Below are 20,777 nucleotides of genomic sequence, written 5' to 3'. Positions count from 1 at the left end.
AATTTCTTAAACAAGAAAAACTGAACTATCACATGGCTATAAGTATTCAGACCCTTTGCTCAGCAATGAGTAGATGCACCCTTTTGAGCCAGTATAGCCATCAGTCTTCTTGGGAATGATGCAACAGGCTTTTCACACCTGGATTTGGGGATCCTCTGCCATGCTTTCTTGCAGATCTTCTCCAGTTCAGTCAGGTTGGATGGTGAACATTGGTGTACAGCCATTTTCAGGTCTATCCAGAGATGCTCAATTGGGTTTAGGTCATGGCTTTGGCTGGGCCAGTCAAGAATGGTCACAGAGTTGTTCTGAAGCCACTCCTTTGTTATTTTAGCTGTGTGCTTAGGATCATTGTCTTGTTGGAACGTGAACCTTCGGCCAAGTCTGAGGTGAAGAGCACTCTGGAGTAGATTAGCAATCTGGCTGGATGCCCAGGTCTAGGAAGAGTTCTGGTGGTCCAAAACTTCTTCCATTTAAGGATTATGGAGGCCACTGTGCTCTTCGGAACCTTGGGCATTACAGAAATTCTTTTGTAACCTTGGCCAGATCTGTGCCTTGCCACAATTCTGTCTCTGAGCTCCTTTGGCAGTTCCATTGACCTCATGATTCTCATTTGGTCTGACATGCACTGTGAGCTGTGACGTCTTATATAGACTGGTGAGTGCCTTTCTACATCAAGTCCTATCAGTTAAAACACAGCTGGACTCCAATGAAGAAGTAGAATCATCTCAAGGAGAAATCACAAGAAAATGTACAGCATGTGACTTTATGAGTGAGCAAAGGGTCTGAATACTTATGACCATGTGATTTCAGGTTTTTTGTGTAATAAATTTGCAAAATTTCTACATTTTTTTCCTGTCAAGATGGGGTGTAGAGTGTACATTACTGAGAAAAAAAAATTAACTTATTTGAGTTAACAAATGGTTGCAATGAAATAAGAAAAAATTAAAAGAACGGAATTTTGTTTACTTACCGTAAATTCCTTTTCTTCTAGCTCTAATTGGGAGACCCAGACAATTGGGTGTATAGGCTATGCCTCCGGAGGCCGCACAAAGTATTACACTTAAAAGTGTTAAGCCCCTCCCCTTCTGCCTATACACCCCCCGTGCTCCCACGGGCTCCTCAGTTTTGGTGCAAAAGCAAGAAGGAGGAAATATAATTACAAACTGGTTTAAAGTAACTTCAATCCGAAGGAACATCGGAGAACTGAAACCATTCAACATGAACAACATGTGTACACAAAAAAACAGGGGCGGGTGCTGGGTCTCCCAATTAGAGCTAGAAGAAAAGGAATTTACGGTAAGTAAACAAAATTCAGTTCTTCTTTTTCGCTCTATTGGGAGACCCAGACAATTGGGACGTCCAAAAGCAGTCCCTGGGTGGGTAAAATAATACCCCGTAAGAGAGCCGTAAAACGGCCCTTTCCTACAGGTGGGCAACCGCCGCCTGAAGGACTCGTCTACCTAGGCTGGCATCCGCCGCAGCATAGGTATGCACCTGATAGTGTTTCGTGAAAGTGTGCAGGCTCGACCAGGTAGCCGCCTGACACACCTGCTGAGCCGTAGCCTGGTGCCTCAAAGCCCAGGACGCGCCCACGGCTCTGGTAGAATGGGCCTTCAGCCCTGAGGGAACCGGAAGCCCAGCCGAACGGTAAGCTTCGATAATTGGCTCCTTGATCCACCGAGCCAGGGTTGATTTGGAAGCCTGTGACCCTTTACGCTGGCCAGCGACAAGGACAAAGAGTGCATCCGAGCGGCGCAGGGGCGCCGTACGAGAAATGTAGAATCTGAGTGCTCTCACCAGATCTAACAAGTGCAAATCCTTTTCACATTGGTGAACTGGATGAGGATAAAAAGAAGGTAAGGAGATATCCTGATTGAGATGAAAGGGGGATACAACCTTAGGGAGAAATTCCGGAACCGGACGCAGAACCACCTTGTCCTGGTGAAACACCAGAAAAGGGGCTTTGCATGACAACGCTGCTAGCTCAGACACTCTCCGAAGAGAGGTGACTGCTACTAGGAAGACCACCTTCTGCGAAAGGCGCGAGAGAGAGATATCTCTCATTGGCTCGAATGGTGGTTTCTGAAGAACCATCAGCACCCTGTTCAGATCCCAGGGTTCTAACGGCCGCTTGTAAGGTGGAACGATGTGACAAACTCCCTGCAGGAACGTGCGTACCTGTGGAAGTCTAGCTAGGCGCTTCTGGAAAAACACCGAGAGCGCAGAAACTTGTCCCTTAAGGGAGCCAAGCGACAAACCCTTTTCCAGTCCAGATTGAAGGAAGGACAGAAAAGTAGGTAATGCAAATGGCCAGGGAGAAAAACCCTGAGCAGAGCACCATGACAGAAAAATTTTTCACGTCCTGTGATAGATCTTGGCGGACGTTGGTTTCCTAGCCTGTCTCATAGTGGCAATGACATCCTGAGATAATCCTGAAGACGCTAGGATCCAGGACTCAATGGCCACGCAGTCAGGTTGAGGGCCGCAGAATTCAGATGGAAAAACGGCCCTTGAGACAGCAAGTCTGTTCGGTCTGGTAGTGCCCACGGTTGGCCGACCGTGAGATGCCACAGATCCGGGTACCACGACCTCCTCGGCCAGTCTGGAGCGACGAGGATGGCGCGGCGGCAGTCGGCCCTGATCTTGCGTAACACTCTGGGCAACAGTGCCAGCGGAGGAAACACATACGGGAGCTGAAACTGCGACCAATCCTGAACTAAGGCGTCTGCCGCCAGAGCTCTGGGGTCTTGAGACCGTGCCATGAACATTGGTACCTTGTTGTTGTGCCGGGACGCCATGAGGTCGACGTCCGGCACCCCCCAGCGGCAACAGATCTCCTGAAACACGTCCGGGTGAAGGGACCATTCCCCTGCGTCCATGCCCTGGCGACTGAGATAATCTGCTTCCCAGTTTTCCACGCCTGGGATGTGAACTGCGGATATGGTGGAGGACGTGGCTTCCACCCACATCAAGATCCGCCGGACTTCCTGGAAGGCTTGACGACTGCGTGTGCCGCCTTGGTGATTGATGTATGCCACCGCTGTGGAATTGTCCGACTGAATTCGGATCTGCTTGCCTGCCAGCCACTGCTGGAACGCTTTCAGGGTAAGATACACTGCCCGAATTTCCAGAACATTGATCTGAAGCGAGGACTCTTGCCGGGTCCACGTACCCTGAGTCCTGTGGTGGAGAAAAACCGCTCCCCATCCTGACAGACTCGCGTCTGTCGTGACTACTTCCCAGGATGGGGGAAGGAAGGATTTCCCCTTCGATAATGAAGTGGGAAGAAGCCACCACCGAAGGGAGGCTTTGGTCGCCTGAGAGAGGGAGACGATCCTGTCGAGGGACGTCGGCTTCCTGTCCCATTTGCGTAGGATGTCCCATTGAAGGGGACGCAGGTGAAACTGCACGAAAGGGACTGCTTCCATTGCTGCCACCATCTTCCCCAAGAAGTGCATGAGGCGCCTCAAGGGGTGTGACTGGCCTTGAAGGAGAGACTGTACCCCTTTCTGTAGTGACTGCTGTTTGATCAGCGGAAGCTTCACTATCGCTGAGAGGGTATGAAACTCCATGCCAAGGTACGTCAGCGATTGGGCCGGTGTCAGATTTGACTTTGGAAAATTGATGATCCACCCGAAACTCTGGAGAGTCTCCAGGGTAACGTCGAGGCTGTGTTGGCATACCTCTTGAGAGGGTGCCTTGATCAACAGATCGTCCAAGTACGGGATCACAGAATGACCCTGAGAATGGAGGACCGCTACTACAGTAGCCATAACCTTGGTGAAAACCCGTGGGGCTGTTGCCAGGCCGAATGGTAGTGCCACGAACTGCAGGTGTTCGTTTTCCATGGCGAAGCGCAAGAAGCGTTGGTGCTCTGGGGCAATCGGAACGTGGAGATAAGCATCTTTGATATCGATCGATGCAAGGAAATCTCCCTGGGACATTGAGGCGATGACGGAACGGAGGGATTCCATCCGGAACCGCCTGGTCTTTACGTGTTTGTTGAGAAGTTTCAGGTCCAGGACAGGACGGAAGGACCCGTCCTTCTTTGGGACCACAAACAAGTTGGAGTAAAAACCGTGGCCCTGTTGCTGAAGAGGAACAGGGACCACCACTCCTTCTGCCTTCAGGGTGCCCAGCGCCTGCCGAAGAGCCTCGGCTCGCTCGGGAGGCGGAGAGGACCGGAAGAATCGAGTCGGGGGACGAGAGATGAACTCTATCTTGTAACCGTGAGAGAGAATGTCTCTCACCCAGCGGTCTTTTATTTGTGGCAGCCAGGTGTCGCAAAAGCGGGAGAGCCTGCCACCGACCGAGGATGCTACTAGAGGAGGTAGAAAGTCATGAGGCAGCCGCTTTGTTAGCGGTGCTCCCAATGGCCTTTTTAGGACGTGACTTAGACCGCCATGCATCAGAGTTCCTTTGTTCTTTCTGAGACCTTTTGGATGAGGAGAATTGGGACCTGCCCGCGCCCCGAAAGGACCGAAACCTCGACTGCCCTCTCCTCTGTTGGGAGAGGTTCTGCTTGGGCTGGGGTAAGGATGTATCCTTTCCCTTGGATTGTTTGATGATTTCATCCAGGCGCTCGCCAAAGAGCCTGTCGCCAGAAATTGGCAAACCGGTTAAACGCTTTTTGGAAGCGGAATCTGCCTTCCACTCCCGTAGCCACAAGGCCCTGCGGACTACTACCGAATTGGCGGTCGCAACTGCCATACGGCTCACAGAGTCCAGGACAGCATTCATAGCGTAAGACGCAATTGCCGAGGTCTGGGAGGTAATGGAAGCCACTTGTGGCGCGGCCGCTTCAATTTTCGCTTGACCTGCTGATATAGCTTGTAGCGCCCATACGGCTGCGAATGCTGGGGCAAAAGAAGCTCCGATAGCTTCATAGATGGATTTCATCCAGAGCTCCATCTGCCTGTCAGTGGCATCTTTAAGCGAGGCCCCATCTTCCACTGCAAGTATGGATCTAGCCGCCAGTCTGGAGATTGGAGGATCCACTTTGGGACATTGAATCCAACCTTTAACCACTTCCGGGGGAAAAGGATAACGTGTATCCTTAAGGCGCTTAGAGAAACGCTTATCCGGACAAGCATGGTGATTCTGGATTGCCTCTCTGAAATCAGAGTGGTCTAGAAACATACTCTGTGTACGCTTGGGGAACCTGAAGCGAAATTTCTCCTGCTGAGAATCTGACTCCTCCGCCGGAGGGGCTGAGGGAAGAATATCCAGCAACTGATGAATGGATGCAATAAGATCATTCACTATGGCGTCCCCTTCTGGAGAATTAAGATTGAGAGCGCTCCCAGGATCAGAATCCTGATCAGCTGTCTCCGCATCATCAACCAGAGAATCCCCCCGCTGAGACCCTAAACAATATGATGTCGAGGGAAATTCTAAGCGGGCCCGCTTAGACGATCTGGGGCTAGGTTCTAAGTCCGAACCCTCCGTCTGGCATGTATGAGATACCCCGTGAGGATATTGTTGGTCCAACTGAGGGGGGTCAGGGAACAATGATTCAACAGAGTCCCTTTGCTGAGATACCGGTCTGGACTGCAAGGCTTCTAGTATCTTAGCCATAGTCTCAGAGAGTTGATCCTTAAAGGCTGCAAACTCAGTCCCCGTCACCTAGACAGTGTCAACAAGTGGCTCCCCCTGGGCCCCTCTTAGCAGAGGATCCGGCTGAGGAAGTGTCACAGGGGTCGAACACTGTACACAATGAGGGTCAGTGGAACCTGCCGGTAGCTGGGTCTTACATGCGGCGCAGGCAACATAATAAGCCTGTGTTTTGGCACCCCTGCCTTTTGTGGGCGCCATGCTATAGTTTTCCCTGAGTAACACAATAGGGTATATAGCCAGAAAGAACTGTGCTCATACAGTGTAAATTATATACAGTACACGAATAATGTACCAATACAATACAGCACCATGGGGCTAGCACCACATGTGCTGCTTACCAGCCGCCTAAGCGGTTGTGAGGCCACCAGAGACCGTGTCTGGGTCTCCCATGAATATGTCCCTCTCTGCAGCGTCGGTGGAGCTGACAGGAATGGCTGCGGCGTCCTGACGAGCTGAGGAAGCTGTGGGCGTGGCCTAGAAAGAGCGCGAAACGGGCGCTCACACTGTACACAGTGAGGGGAGTGGAGCATGTAAATCATACTCCAGCCCTCATTGCTGCTCGCTCCGTGCAGCGTCCCGCCCTTCCCCTGCCTGTCAGGGCTGAGGGCGGGAGAAAAAAAGGGAAACTAGGCCGCAATGAAGCCGGGGACTGTAGTAATAAACGCGGCCGCCGTAAAAGCGCGGTCGCGTGAAAGTCCCCGGCGAACTACAAGTCCCAGCCGCGCCGCAGTGTCCCGTGGCAACGGCGGTCAGTGCGGTAGCCCTTACATATAAACACACTCAGCGACGCTGAGTGTGTAATGGCACATATAGACCCGGTCAGCGCCGCGGTCCCCGGTGCACTAGCACACCCAGCAAAGCTGAGGTGATGCCGTGCGCGGTCCCCATAGGGATACAGAGTACCTTTAAGATGCAGGGCCATGTCCCTGAACGGTATCGGCTCCTATCCATCAGGCTCCACAGGAGTTGTGGATGAAGCCCGGTCTCAGTGCCTGGAGACCGATAAGATCCCACTTCACCCAGAGCCCTAAGGGGGATGGGGAAGGAAAACAGCATGTGGGCTCCAGCCTCCGTACCCGCAATGGATACCTCAACCTTAACAACACCGCCGACAAAAGTGGGGTGAGAAGGGAGCATGCTGGGGGCCCTATATGGGCCCACTTTTCTTCCATCCGACCTAGTCAGCAGCTGCTGCTGACTAATCTGTGGAGCTGTGCTTGCATGTCTGCCTCCTTCGCACAAAGCATAAAAACTGAGGAGCCCGTGGGAGCACGGGGGGTGTATAGGCAGAAGGGGAGGGGCTTAACACTTTTGAGTGTAATACTTTGTGCTGCCTCCGGAGGCATAGCCTATACACCCAATTGTCTGGGTCTCCCAATAGAGCGAAAAAGAAAAGGGGTCTGAATACTTTCCGTACACACTGTAGTAGGTTTAATAATACATAATAATAAATAATAATAATAATAACAAACACCTCCAATTAACAATGTAGTATGGTTCTTCTGATATTGCCATGTCTCTTACAGCATATCCAGGGCATTACAGACTAGGTATCCATGGTTATGCCCACTCATATAGGGACAGTTAGTTGTTTGTGGCCGTAACCATAGATACCCAAGCTGTAATGCCCTGCACAGGAGGTAAGAGACATGGCTATAGCAGGACTATACTACATTCCTAATTGGAGGGGTTTGATAATATTATTACCCCTACTACATACTGAGATAGGATCTTTGAGATGGGAATACCCTTAACTTAAAAGCAACACATTAGTCTTTCATAAAAGAACAGCAGCCACAAGACAATGTAGAAAAAGAACAAGTACTGTGATCCCCCTGAAAATAAGCCGTAGCATGATTTTAGAGGATTTTTGAAGCATGCTTAAAATATAAGCCCTACTCCAAAAATAAGCCCTAGTTAGAGTTGGCATTGGAGAGAGGGGGAAAATTGGGCAGTTGCCTGGGCCCATACTTTCTTAGGAGCCCCCAGTGTTCCTATTCAGATGCCAAGAATGCTTAAGGATTGGTGGTGACACCATGGTTATGTCACCATAAAGTCACTAAAGGTCCTTAATCTGCGGGAAATCTAGAGGAACTGACAAGTTGGTATGCAGTGCCAGCATTAAGGGAAGGGACGCCTGTGATGAAATCAGATTGGAATAAATACTGATTTTTTTTTTTTGGTCAAGAATAAACGTGGATTGTTATTTTTGGAGGGGGGGGGGGGTCATTTTTTTCCTTTAATAAGACCTAACCTATCTGTTAAAAGTAGAAAATAACATAAGACAGGCATATTTTAGTGAAAGCACTGTAGCAGTAAGGCTGCCGACCACAAAACTACATGGGAACATATATTTCTAAAGTAAGCTGAATGCAAACATTGACAGGACATAACCGCAGGAGACATGAATGCAAACACTGTGCAAAAATGCCTATTCTAACGCTTCCAAAATTTATATTGCCGCATTTACATCAGATATTAACCATGAACATATAGCGTACGGTGCCTGGAAAACATTATCCTATATGAACAGGATTTCTTATGGCTTGTTCACACACTGCATTTTTGCTGTGCATAAAGAAAATAAAAAAAATCAAAACACCCCTTTACAGTATAAGAATAGACATATACTGAACTTGTGCACATACCCTAAATAGAACTATATCTACACACAAGCAGTATATTTGTGTTTTTTTTCAGCCTAGTGACAAAGGGTATACTGTGATCTATCCCGATGGAACTTATTTTTTTGAGTGATTATGTCCAAGAATAGAATGTAAAAGGCCCTTTTCCATTTATGAATATGCGAAGGTAGACACGTTTCTAACATTTGTACTGCTGGAGACCGCATTTCAGGGTTAGGAACACTACAGAAGCTCAAGAATCTCCAGACTGGAGTGCTGAGATTTTCCTATTTGAGTCTATGGGTCGAGTATGTCCGTCAGTGCGGTGTGTAATAAATGGAACTTTTCAATATATGCTAGACAAGTGTTCATCAGAAAAATGTTAAGCATTGCCTAGTTACAAGTAGCGTCAAACAATTCCCTCCAGAAATAAAGGATAAAATGCAACAGTATTTTCCCCGTCAAATCAATATAAAATCGGGCTTATCTAGGTTCCAAAACCATGTGTAAGATAATGGGATCCAATGGCATTGCGTGACAGACCACATTGTGTTCCCTACCATTTATATATAGAACACTCCAGAGACCGTATACAAGTCATAAATATGTGACACCCTTCATGGGGTTCATTCAGACAAACCTTTTATATTGGGGTTTACCCACGTTAAAAAAAAAAAAACAAAAAAAAAAACAAACCCTCCTCTCCGGTGCAGACGCCGATTCAGCAGTGTCTGCACTAACCCTCCCAGGGCTCACATAACATGTTGTAATAATGTCACGTGAGCCCCCTAACACTTACACCACCCACCAGAATACAAGCCTTAAAAACACATGAACTGTAAACACTACCCACACCATCACATATCACCCAGACCCTAAAGCAAAAAGCACCACAAACCCTCCAATCCACTGTTTAAGTTTATTAAATTGAAAGACTTTAAAAAAAATAAAAAGTCTGTTTTCTACATAGAAATAAGATTTAAGTCCTCACGTCTTTAGATGCAGCAATCTGGTTGACAAACTCTCCGTCAGTAAAAAGGATGTTCTGTCCATCGGCATTACAATCTAAGCAATGAAAGAAATAAGAGGACATGTTATTGCTTCCGTCAGAGGCTCAGACCGATCCTAGTGGATAAAATGCAATGCAAGATTTACAATAGTCTGAATGAGGGAAACTACACAATTCCTAGTTGCTTGTACCAGTACCAAAATAAAAAACGCGCCCTTTGTACAGTCAATCGCCTGCTTTATATTTCCAGACTGCATTGGTTTTCACCCGATATGATCTTGGTGCAGATCTACCCTGTGTGCAGCAGTTACAACTGCAAAAATGGCAATTATGGCTGTAAATGACCTATTCCAAATGATAATTGTAGAAAAAAAACATTACCTAGGTTAAAATTTACCATGACTGCTATATTAGAAGACCGTCTTCAGGTAACTGCACAAGACGTGACCGTCCTTAAAAAAAAGTGTCAGAAACTGCTAATAATGAACAAACATTGGAATGGAAAAAAGACCTGCTGTGAATAGGTTCTGTCTTTTGAGATTCTTTTAACCGTTTTAGGGATTGTAAAGGCCCTGTCACACACAGAGATAAATCTGCTGCAGATCTGTGGTTGCAGTGAAATTGTGGACAATCAGTGCCAGGTTTGTGGCTGTGTACATATGGAACAATATGTGCATGATTTCACTGTAACCACAGATCTGCCAAAGATTTATCTCTGTGTGTGTGACGGGGCCTTAAGTCATGAAGAGGTTAAAAAAAATGACATTCTTCAGGCATTTTCCTGTAGCGTCTTCTGCCTAAAAAAAAATTAATCCGGTATCCCGCCGTTTAAAAGACATTGTGTGCACATACCCTTATCACTATAGCACGATGAAATAAGCCGCAGTAGAGTACTGCACCTCTGCCTCCCATTCAAATCAATAGGAGGCTAATGTGCAGTACCTGGCTGCGGCCGATGTCAGAAGACGAAACAGCTCCGGAACAGAGCATTTCCATCCCCTAGCTACAGGCGGCACCGAGAACGGACGATTGTGGGGGTGTCAGACCTGGCCAATCCGACATTGACAGCCTTTCCTTAGGATAGGTCATCAATGTAAAAGTGCTGGACAAGCTCTTTAGGCTAGTTTCACATATCCGGCTTTTCGCCGGTTTGACGGATGCGGCGCACGCCGGTACAGTATGATACAGTACAGTGGCAGCGCCACAACTTCTGGGTCATATGCTCTAGTCACATGACAGCATGTGACCGGCGCTTGTTGCTCTGCCAGTGTACTGTATACACAGTACTAGCGTGCGCCACATCCGTCAAATCGGCGAAAAGCCGGATGTGTGAAACTAGCCTAAAGCGGTCTGCTTCTGTGCTGGGGGGAAAACAAACAAAAACACAATAGAGGGGGATACACTGCTGAGGCCATGTTCAAAAGTTTCCTTTGCACATTTTGCCACAAATCCGCAACAAAGTCTGCATGTGTCAATTGCTCCACTTGAAAGTCTGCTCAAAGATAAGCAAACAGATTCCAGAACCCTCAATGCTCATTTGCAAGGAGATTTTTCAGCCATTTGTGAATGGGGTTTTGAAAACTCAATCCAATTGTATTCTACAGGATACGCACCGCGAATCCTAAATTTGTCAACATTTTCCCGTTTAGTAATTACTCGGTGGAAATAATAATGCAAAAAGCTACAGGATGTGCTATATACAGAATATATACATATACAAGAATAAACAAATAACCCAACTGATTATATGTATGCAAATAAAGACTTCGCATGGAGGATGCTTCATGGCTGCGTGCCCGAGACTCGCAGAACAGTAAAAGGATGTTTAACATTTTTGTGTAAACTTTCGCTCTTAGAAATATGTTAAAAGATTCTTGACTCTTTAGTCAATTTAGGCATTTTATAGAGGTTAAGGATTTAGAGCGTAACCATGGTTTACATCAATAGTACACATAAAAATAAGAAACTTTGTAACATGTTATCAGACAAATGTGCTTCTTTCTCATCCTGAACTGATCTTTCTTTTTATATTACTAAGATTGGAGATGGGAGGGGGCCCCCCCGAGAGCCAGAGGGAGGAGGGGGCCCCCCCGAGAGCCAGAGGGAGGAGGGGGCCCCCCCGAGAGCCAGAGGGAGGAGGGGGCCCCCCCGAGAGCCAGAGGGAGGAGGGGGCCCCCCCGAGAGCCAGAGGGAGGAGGGGGCCCCCCCGAGAGCCAGAGGGAGGAGGGGGCCCCCCCGAGAGCCAGAGGGAGGAGGGGGCCCCCCCGAGAGCCAGAGGGAGGAGGGGGCCCCCCCGAGAGCCAGAGGGAGGAGGGGGCCCCCCCGAGAGCCAGAGGGAGGAGGGGGCCCCCCCGAGAGCCAGAGGGAGGAGGGGGCCCCCCGAGAGCCAGAAGGAGGAGGGGCCCCCCCGAGAGCCAGAAGGAGGAGGGGGCCCCCCCGAGAGCCAGAAGGAGGAGGGGGCCCCCCCCGAGAGCCAGAAGGAGGAGGGGCCCCCCCGAGAGCCAGAAGGAGGAGGGGCCCCCCCGAGAGCCAGAAGGAGGAGGGGCCCCCCCGAGAGCCAGAAGGAGGAGGGGCCCCCCCGAGAGCCAGAAGGAGGAGGGGCCCCCCCCCCGAGAGCCAGAAGGAGGAGGGGCCCCCCCCGAGAGCCAAAGGGAGGAGGGGCCCCCCCCGAGAGCCAAAGGGAGGAGGGCCCCCCCCGAGAGCCAAAGGGAGGAGGGGCCCCCCCCGAGAGCCAAAGGGAGGAGGGGCCCCCCCGAGAGCCAAAGGGAGGAGGGGGCCCCCCGAGAGCCAAAGGGAGGAGGGGGCCCCCCCGAGAGCCAGAGCTCCTCCTTTCCCATTCTTTTTTGCAAAAACCATGGCCATCTCCTATCTCTAGAATATGAAAATCTGTATTCACTGAAGGCAGATTTTACCTAGGAATTAAGAATTTTGAGAATGAAAGCAGTCCAGCAAGAAAAAAAAAAATAAATATATCTTGTGTACTGTTGATTTCTGAAATTTAATAAAAAAAAAAAAAAAAAAAAAAAAAAAGACATGCTTTAAGGTATTCAGGGGTCTCTAGCCATTAGTTGCACATTTAAGTTTTTTGAAGAATTATAGTGGAGAAGGGAATTTTGTTTACTTACCGTAAATTCCTTTTCTTCTAGCTCTAATTGGGAGACCCAGACAATTGGGTGTATAGGCTATGCCTCCGGAGGCCGCACAAAGTATTACACTTAAAAGTGTTAAGCCCCTCCCCTTCTGCCTATACACCCCCCGTGCTCCCACGGGCTCCTCAGTTTTGGTGCAAAAGCAAGAAGGAGGAAAAAGAATTATAAACTGGTTTAAAGTAACTTCAATCCGAAGGAATATCGGAGAACTGAAACCATTCAACATGAACAACATGTGTACACAAAAAAACAGGGGCGGGTGCTGGGTCTCCCAATTAGAGCTAGAAGAAAAGGAATTTACGGTAAGTAAACAAAATTCAGTTCTTCTTTTTCGCTCTATTGGGAGACCCAGACAATTGGGACGTCCAAAAGCAGTCCCTGGGTGGGTAAAATAATACCTCGTAAGAGAGCCGTAAAAACGGCCTCTTCCTACAGGTGGGCAACCGCCGCCTGAAGGACTCGTCTACCTAGGCTGGCATCCGCCGAAGCATAGGTATGCACCTGATAGTGTTTCGTGAAAGTGTGCAGGCTCGACCAGGTAGCCGCCTGACACACCTGCTGAGCCGTAGCCTGGTGCCTCAAAGCCCAGGACGCGCCCACGGCTCTGGTAGAATGGGCCTTCAGCCCTGAGGGAACCGGAAGCCCAGCCGAACGGTAAGCTTCGATAATTGGCTCCTTGATCCACCGAGCCAGGGTTGATTTGGAAGCCTGTGACCCTTTACGCTGGCCAGCGACAAGGACAAAGAGTGCATCCGAGCGGCGCAGGGGCGCCGTACGAGAAATGTAGAGTCTGAGTGCTCTCACCAGATCTAACAAGTGCAAATCCTTTTCACATTGGTGAACTGGATGAGGACAAAAAGAAGGTAAGGAGATATCCTGATTGAGATGAAAGGGGGATACCACCTTAGGGAGAAATTCCGGAACCGGACGCAGAACCACCTTGTCCTGGTGAAACACCAGGAAGGGAGCTTTGCATGACAGTGCAGCTAGCTCAGACACTCTGCGAAGTGAAGTGACTGCTACTAGAAAAACCACTTTCTGCGAAAGGCGTGAGAGAGAAATATCCCTCATTGGCTCGAATGGTGGTTTCTGAAGAACCATCAGCACCCTGTTCAGATCCCAGGGTTCTAACGGCCGCTTGTAAGGAGGAACGATGTGACGAACCCCCTGCAGGAACGTGCGTACCTGTGGAAGTCTGGCTAGGCGCTTCTGGAAACAACACAGAGAGCGCTGAGACTTGTCCCTTAAGGGAGCCGAGCGACAAACCCTTTTCCAGTCCAGATTGAAGGAAGGACAGAAAAGTGGGCAAGGCCAAAGGCCAGGGAGAAAAACCCCCAGCAGAGCATCATGACAGGAAAATTTTCCACGTCCTGTGGTAGATCTTGGCGGACGTTGGTTTCCTAACCTGTCTCATAGTGGCAATGACCTCTTGAGATAATCCTGAAGACGCTAAGATCCAGGACTCAATGGCCACAGTGTCAGGTTGAGGGCCGCAGAATTCAAATGGAAAAACGGCCCTTGAGACAGCAAGTCTGGTCGGTCTGGTAGTGCCCACGTTTGGCTGACCGTGAGATGCCACAGATCCGGGTACCACGACCTCCTCGGCCAGTCTGGAGTGACGAGGATGGCGCGGTGGCAGTCGGCCCTGATCGTGCGTAACACTCTGGGCAACAGTGCCAGCGGAGGAAACACATAAGAGAGTTGAAACTGCGACCAATCCCGAACTAAGGCGTCTGCCGCCAAAGCTCTGTGATCGTGAGATCGTGCCATGAATGCCGTGACCTTGTTGTTGTGCCGGGACGCCATTAGGTCGACTTCCGGCCTCCCCCAGCGGCAACAGATCCCTGAAAACACGTCCGGGTGAAGGGACCATTCCCCTGCGTCCATGCCCTGGCGACTGAGAAAGTCTGCTTCCCAGTTTTCGACGCCCGGGATGTGAACTGCGGAGATGGTGGAGGCCGTGGCTTCCACCCACATCAAAATCCGCCGGACTTCCTGGAAGGCTTGCCGACTGCGTGTTCCGCCTTGGTGGTTGATGTAAGCCACCACTGTGGAGTTGTCCGACTGAATTCGGATCTGCTTGCCTTCCAGCCACTGCTGGAACACGTTTAGGGCAAGATACACTGCCCTGATCTCCAGAACATTGATCTGAAGTGAGGACTCTTGCTGAGTCCACGTACCCTGAGCCCTGTGGCGGAGAAAGACTGCTCCCCACCCTGACAGACTCGCGTCCGTCGTGACCACCTCCCAGGATGGGGGTAGGAAGGATTTCCCATGCGATAAAGAAGTGGGAAGAAAGCCACCCCCGAAGGGAAGCTTTGGTTAGGATGTCCCAATGAAGAGGACGCAGGTGAAACTGCGCGAAAGGGACTGCCTCCATTGCTGCCACCATCTTCCCCAGGAAGTGCATGAGGCCCCTCAAGGTGTGTGCCTGACCTTGAAGGAGAGATTGCACCCCTTTCTGTAGTGAACGCTGCTTGATCAGCGGAAGCTTCACTATCGCTGATAGGGTATGAAACTCCATGCCAAGATATGTCAGCGATTGGGCTGGTGTCAGATTTGACTTTGGAAAATTGATGATCCACCCGAAACTCTGAAGAGCCTCCAGAGAAGCGTCGGGGCTGTGTTGGCATGCCTCTTGAGAGGGTGCCTTGATCAGCAGATCGTCCAAGTAAGGGATCACCGAGTGACCCTGAGAGTGGAGGACCGCTACTACGGGAGCCCTAACCTTGGTGAAAACCCGTGGGGCTGTAGCCAGGCCAAACTGCAGTGCCACGAACTGCAGGTGTTCGTCTCCTATGGTGAAGCGCAAGAAGCGTTGGTGCTCTGGAGCAACCGGTACGTGGAGATAAGCATCTTCGATATCGATCGATGCAAGGAAATCTCCTGGGGACATTGAGGCGATGACGGAGCGGAGGGATTCCATCCGGAACCACCTGGTCTTTACGTGTTTGTTGAGCAGTTACGGGTCCAGGACAGGACGGAAAGACCCGTCCTTCTTTGTAACCACAAACAGGTTGGTGGAAAAAACCTTGACCCTGTTGCTGAAGAAGGAACAGGGACCACCACTCCTTCTGCCCTCAGAGTGCCCAGCGCCTGCAGAAGAGCCTTGGCTCGCTCGGGAGGCGGGGATGACCTGAAGAATCGAGTCGGGGGACGAGAGGCGAACTCTATCTTGTAACCGTGAGACAGAATGTCTCTCGCCCAACGGTCTTTTACCCTTGGCAGCCAGGTGTCGCAAAAGCGGGAGAGCCTGCCACCGACCGAGGATGCGGATTGAGGAGACCGAAAGCCATGAAGAAGCCGCTTTGGTAGCGGCACCTCCGGTGGTCTTTCAGGACGTGACTTAGACCGCCATGAATCGGAGTGCCCTTGATCTTTCTGAGGCCTTTTGGACGAGGAGAATTGGGACCTGCCCGCGCCCCGAAAGGACCGAAACCTCGACTGCCCCTTCCTCTGTTGGGGTATGTTCGGTTTGGGTTGGGGTAAGGATGTATCCTTTCCCTTGGATTGTTTGACGATTTCATCCAAACGTTCGCCAAACAATCGGTCGCCAGAAATTGGCAAACTGGTTAAGCGCTTTTTTGGAAGCAGAATCTGCCTTCCATTTCCGTAGCCACAAGGCCCTGTGGAGTACCACCGAATTGGCGGATGCAACCGCCGTACGGCTCGCAGAGACCAGGACAGCATTAATAGCGTAAGACACAAATGCCGACGTCTGTGTGGCTGCGTCAATTTGCGCTTGACCTGCTGATAGCTTGTAGCACCCATACGGCTGCAAATGCTGGGGCAAAAGAAGCGCCGATAGCTTCATAGCTGGATTTCAACCAGAGCTCCATCTGCCTGTGAGTGGCATCTTTGAGTGAAGCCCCATCTTCCACTGCAAGTATGGATCTAGCCGCCAGGCTAGGATCCACCTTGGGACACTGAGTCCAACCTTTGACCACGTCAGGGGAACAGGATAACGTGTATCCTTAAGGCGCTTAGAAAAAAAAAAAAAAAAAAAAAAAAAACGCTTATCAGGACAGGCACGGTGATTCTGGACTGCCTCTCTGAAATCAGAGTGGTCCAGAAACATGCTCAGTGTACGCTTGGGAAACCTGAAACGGAATTTCTCCTGCTGAGAAGCTGACTCCTCCACTGGAGGAACTGAGGGAGAAATATCCAGCATTTGATTGATGGACGCAATAAGATCGTTCAATATGGCGTCCCCGTCAGGCGTATCAAGATTGAGAGCGGCCTCAGGATCAGAATCCTGATCAACTGTCTCCGCTTCATCAACCAGAGGTTCCCCCGCTGAGACCCTGACCAATATGAAGATGTCGAGGGGATTTCCCAGCGAGCTCGCTTAGTCGGTCAGGGGCTGGGGTCTGTATCAGAGACCTCACTCTGGGATCTATGAGACACCCCGGGGGGACCTTGCTGGTCCAACTGAGGGGGGCCAGGGAGCAATGATTCAACAGTGCCCCTGTGCTGAGATACCGGTCTGGATTGCTCAGTGGATCCTGCCGGTAGCGGGGTCGTACATGCGGCGCAGGCAGCATAGTAAGCCTGTGTTTGGCACTCCTGCCTTTTATGGGCGCCATGCTGTTGTCTTCCCTGAGCAACACAATATATATATCCAGAATCAACTGTGCACCATAAAGTGTAAAGTATATCTTATAAACATATAATTTAAAATTACACTCCTGCAGAAATGTGGCTAGCACCACAGATGCTGCATGCCCCCCGCTTAAAGCGGTTGTGAGGCCACCAGGGTCCCTGCCTGGGTCTGTCATAATTTGTCCCCCCTGCAGCGTTCAAGGAGCTGACAGGAATGTCCTGAGGAGAGGAGGGAGCCGTGGGCGTGACCCAGAAAGAGCGGGAGCTGGTGCCTGCACTGTGCACAGTGAGGGGAGTGGAGTATGCAAAGCATGCTCCAGCCCTCAGTGCTGCTCGTCCTGTGCAGCGTCCCGCCCTTCCCCTGCTTGTCAGGGCTGTGGGCGGGAGGAAGAAAGACTAGGCCGCAAAAAGCCGGGGACTCGAGTAATAAACGCGGCCGCCGTAAAAGCGCGGCCGCGTGGAAGTCCCCGGCGCACTACAAGTCCCAGCCGCGCCTCAGTGTTAAACATGGCGGCGGCGGTCAGCGCGGTAGTCTCCCTACATAAACACACTCAGCGATGCTGAGTGTGTAATGGCACATTAACCCGGTCAGCGCCGCGGTCCCCGGTGCACTAGCACACCCAGCAATGCTGGAGTGTTGCTGTGCTCGGTCCCCACGGGGACACAGAGTACCTCCAAGTAGCAGGGCCATGTCCCTGAACGATACCCGACTCCTATCCATCAGGCTCCCAGGAGTTGTGGATGAAGCCCGGTCTCAGTGCCTGGAGACCGATAGGATCCCACTTCCACCAGAGCCCTGAGGGGGATGGGGAAGGAAAACAGCATGTGGGCTCCAGCCTCCGTACCCGCAATGGATACCTCAACCTTACAACACCGCCGACAAGAGTGGGGTGAGAAGGGAGCATGCTGGGGGCCCTATATGGGCCCACTTTTCTTCCATCCGACATAGTCAGCAGCTGCTGCTGACCAATCTGTGGAGCTGTGCATGCATGTCTGACCTCCTTCGCACAAAGCAATAAACTGAGGAGCCCGTGGGAGCACGGGGGGTGTATAGGCAGAAGGGGAGGGGCTTAACACTTTTAAGTGTAATACTTTGTGCGGCCTCCGGAGGCATAGCCTATACACCCAATTGTCTGGGTCTCCCAATAGAGCGACAAAGAAAGGGCTGAAGTTTGGCATCAGTAAAGAGTCACCCACCACAAGACGCTGTGAGTCGAATGATAACGTAAACATGTCAGTAGTAAATAAAATTGCTAGTGACAAATGTTGCATACAATTGTGACAGGAAAAGGTGCCTGATAAAGTGTATAGCAGGAGTATAAAATAGGATATGCATACTAAACGGCATCCTTAGGTATGGACTATAACCATGGTTGTAGGATATAGTTCAGCACTGGGAGGCGAGCGGTGGCATTGGCACTGTGCCTGCCTCATACCTTCTGGGAAACGTGTACAAGCTGCCGATATTGTAAATATGTTTTATAGCCAATGTTCATTAAAAAAAATAAATAAAAACTCCAGCATAAAGTACCTACCTGGCACAGTGACTGTTCCGTCCTGTTCCAATGTTTCAGGGTTTATCCTAATGGCTGTCATACTATGATTGCTCACATCTCTGTAGAGCAAATAACCCTACAAAAAGAATATTTCAAATCATAAATGATAAGCGATCAGTATGAAATATGGTATTGCGTATGGCATGGCAGCTCAGTCACCAGATATCACAATATAAGCTGAATACATTAATCAGTAGATTTCTTAGACGGAGGCTGGTGTACTTGCTTTGAAAATCCATATCATAATGGCTGTATAACTCTGCTATTGAACTGCAGCAAGAAGAAGGTATAGTGGAGTTGTCAATAAGGCTAGGAAGGCAAAGAGTGAGGTTAGAGGGAATCTGTCAGCATGATGCAGGCAGAGAGACCCTGAATCCAACGCTGTACCACTTAGATTCTTGGGTGCAGCCGTTCTGAAACAATGAAAATGTTTAGCTTTAATCGTGAGAGCTGTCCTGCCCACAACAGGCTCTCAATGGGGATTGCACATTGACAGTGAGTTGTCAGAGGAGGGGACATGTCAGACTGCCCCGAGCGGGACTCTAGTCTGAGCAATGATAAGGGTCCTGCTGCTTAAACATAGCAAATTAAAGAGATCGGAGTGTGACAAGACAGGCATCACTACATTTTCTGTAGTAATTCTTGCAGCATGCCAGCTGCAGCTTACATATAAAAACCTGCTGACAAATTCCCGTTAAACGTCAAAAAAAGGATAACAGCCATTCTAATATGGATTTTCAAAGTAAGTACACCAGTCTCAGTGGTCAGAGATCCATAACTGACAGACTAACCCCCCCTGGCCATTTTTACACTTTCAGGTCTCAGCCTCTTTTTCAGAGAGTTTTTCTTTTGGTAGGAGTGGGTGGAAGCCTACTGATCACTATCATATCAGGCTAATACTTTACTATTACAGTATATTGGAAAACTAGCCATCCACCTCCTATGAAGTCTTGCCGGTGGCAGGGCGTACCGGGAGCACCAACATGGCAGTCCTGAGAACCTTCAATAGGCTTATAGCCATCACGACAACACTGTTGACATCCCCAATTTTGCATGCTAGGTCAGATTAGCAATATATCATTTATAGAATATATAAAAAACCATAACATACAATAAAAATATTAAAAAAAAACACTGTACCTGAGCATAACCTAACCAAGACATCTTTTCTTTTCTGCTTTTGATGCGAGATGTGGAATTGTAAATGTGGCCCTGTGAAAAAGAAACGGGATCTAAACAAGTGCAATATGGACGCTCTCCCTGCCGCTAACATACACGACGTATCTGCTCTATTTAACACAGGTTGGTAATACATTCCATAAAAACAATCAATCACTGTCGGAAAAAGATCTAGGAGTTCAAAGATCAATAATGCACAGAAAAATACGGATATGGTTTGGCAGTAAGGGCTCATTGATTTTTCTGTCCTTTAAGATATATAGGAGAAATGCATCAAAGTATACATATGAACCCAGGTTGCAATATTTAATATGGATTCCTTACATTCGCGGCCTTAAAAAATAAGTATGTATTAGTGTCCATTTACCCTCACTGTCCCACTGTACCCAGAACCAATTTTATACAGGCCATCTTTGCATAAGAGATAGAGGAAGAAGCCATCGCTTTGAAGGAGGCACTGATCATCTTCATCCACAGGAACATCTTTCAAAGACCATTTCTGCATCAAGGCGGCCTTTTTGATTCCATTTGTAAACCAGTCCTGTATCTGGATTTTACCCACTAGCACGGCTTGGACGCTCCGCTGTAGAGAGTTTAAAATAATTGGCACCTGACATAAGAAAAAAAAGGTTCAGGTTAGAGCTAGGCAGTAAGTGTGTATACAGTGCTGGCCAAAAGTATCGGCACCCCTGCAATTCTGTCAGATAAATACTCAGTTTCTTCTTGAAAATGATTGCAATCACAAATTCTTTGGTATTAATTATCTTCATTTATTTTGCTTGGAATGAAAAAACAGAAAGAGAATGAAACAAAAATCAAATCATTGATCATTTCACACAAAACTCCAAAAATGGGCCAGACAAAAGTATTGGCACCCTTAGCCTAATACTTGGTTGCACAACCTTTAGCCAAAATAACTGCGATCAACCGCTTCCGGTAACCATCAATGAGTTTCTTACAATGCTCTGATGGAATTTTAGACCATTCTTCTTTGGCAAACTGCTCCAGGTCCCTGAGATTTGATGGGTGCCTTCTCCAAACT

The 20,777-nt window shown here is 49.3% G+C and overlaps 1 protein-coding gene across 17 annotated transcripts in view; it reads right to left on the bottom strand.

The window, feature by feature from the left end:
- Positions 1-20,777, bottom strand: part of MYCBP2 (MYC binding protein 2) — a 481,356-nt gene that overhangs the window by 371,934 nt on the left and 88,645 nt on the right. For all 17 annotated transcript variants that reach the window (XM_075336774.1, XM_075336775.1, XM_075336778.1 and 14 more), the window contains exons 6-9: positions 20,103-20,345; positions 19,697-19,768; positions 18,536-18,632; positions 9,232-9,305 (exon numbers count right to left, since the gene is read on the bottom strand). In XM_075336774.1, the coding sequence (XP_075192889.1) occupies positions 9,232-9,305; positions 18,536-18,632; positions 19,697-19,768; positions 20,103-20,345 (486 nt within the window). The remainder of the gene's footprint in view (positions 1-9,231; positions 9,306-18,535; positions 18,633-19,696; positions 19,769-20,102; positions 20,346-20,777) is intronic.

This window comes from Anomaloglossus baeobatrachus, chromosome 2, assembly GCF_048569485.1.
Source record: "Anomaloglossus baeobatrachus isolate aAnoBae1 chromosome 2, aAnoBae1.hap1, whole genome shotgun sequence".
Lineage (NCBI taxonomy): Eukaryota > Metazoa > Chordata > Amphibia > Anura > Aromobatidae > Anomaloglossus > Anomaloglossus baeobatrachus.
The sequence above is the reverse complement of the archived record's forward strand: the minus strand, read 5'-3'. Positions and strand labels throughout refer to the sequence as shown.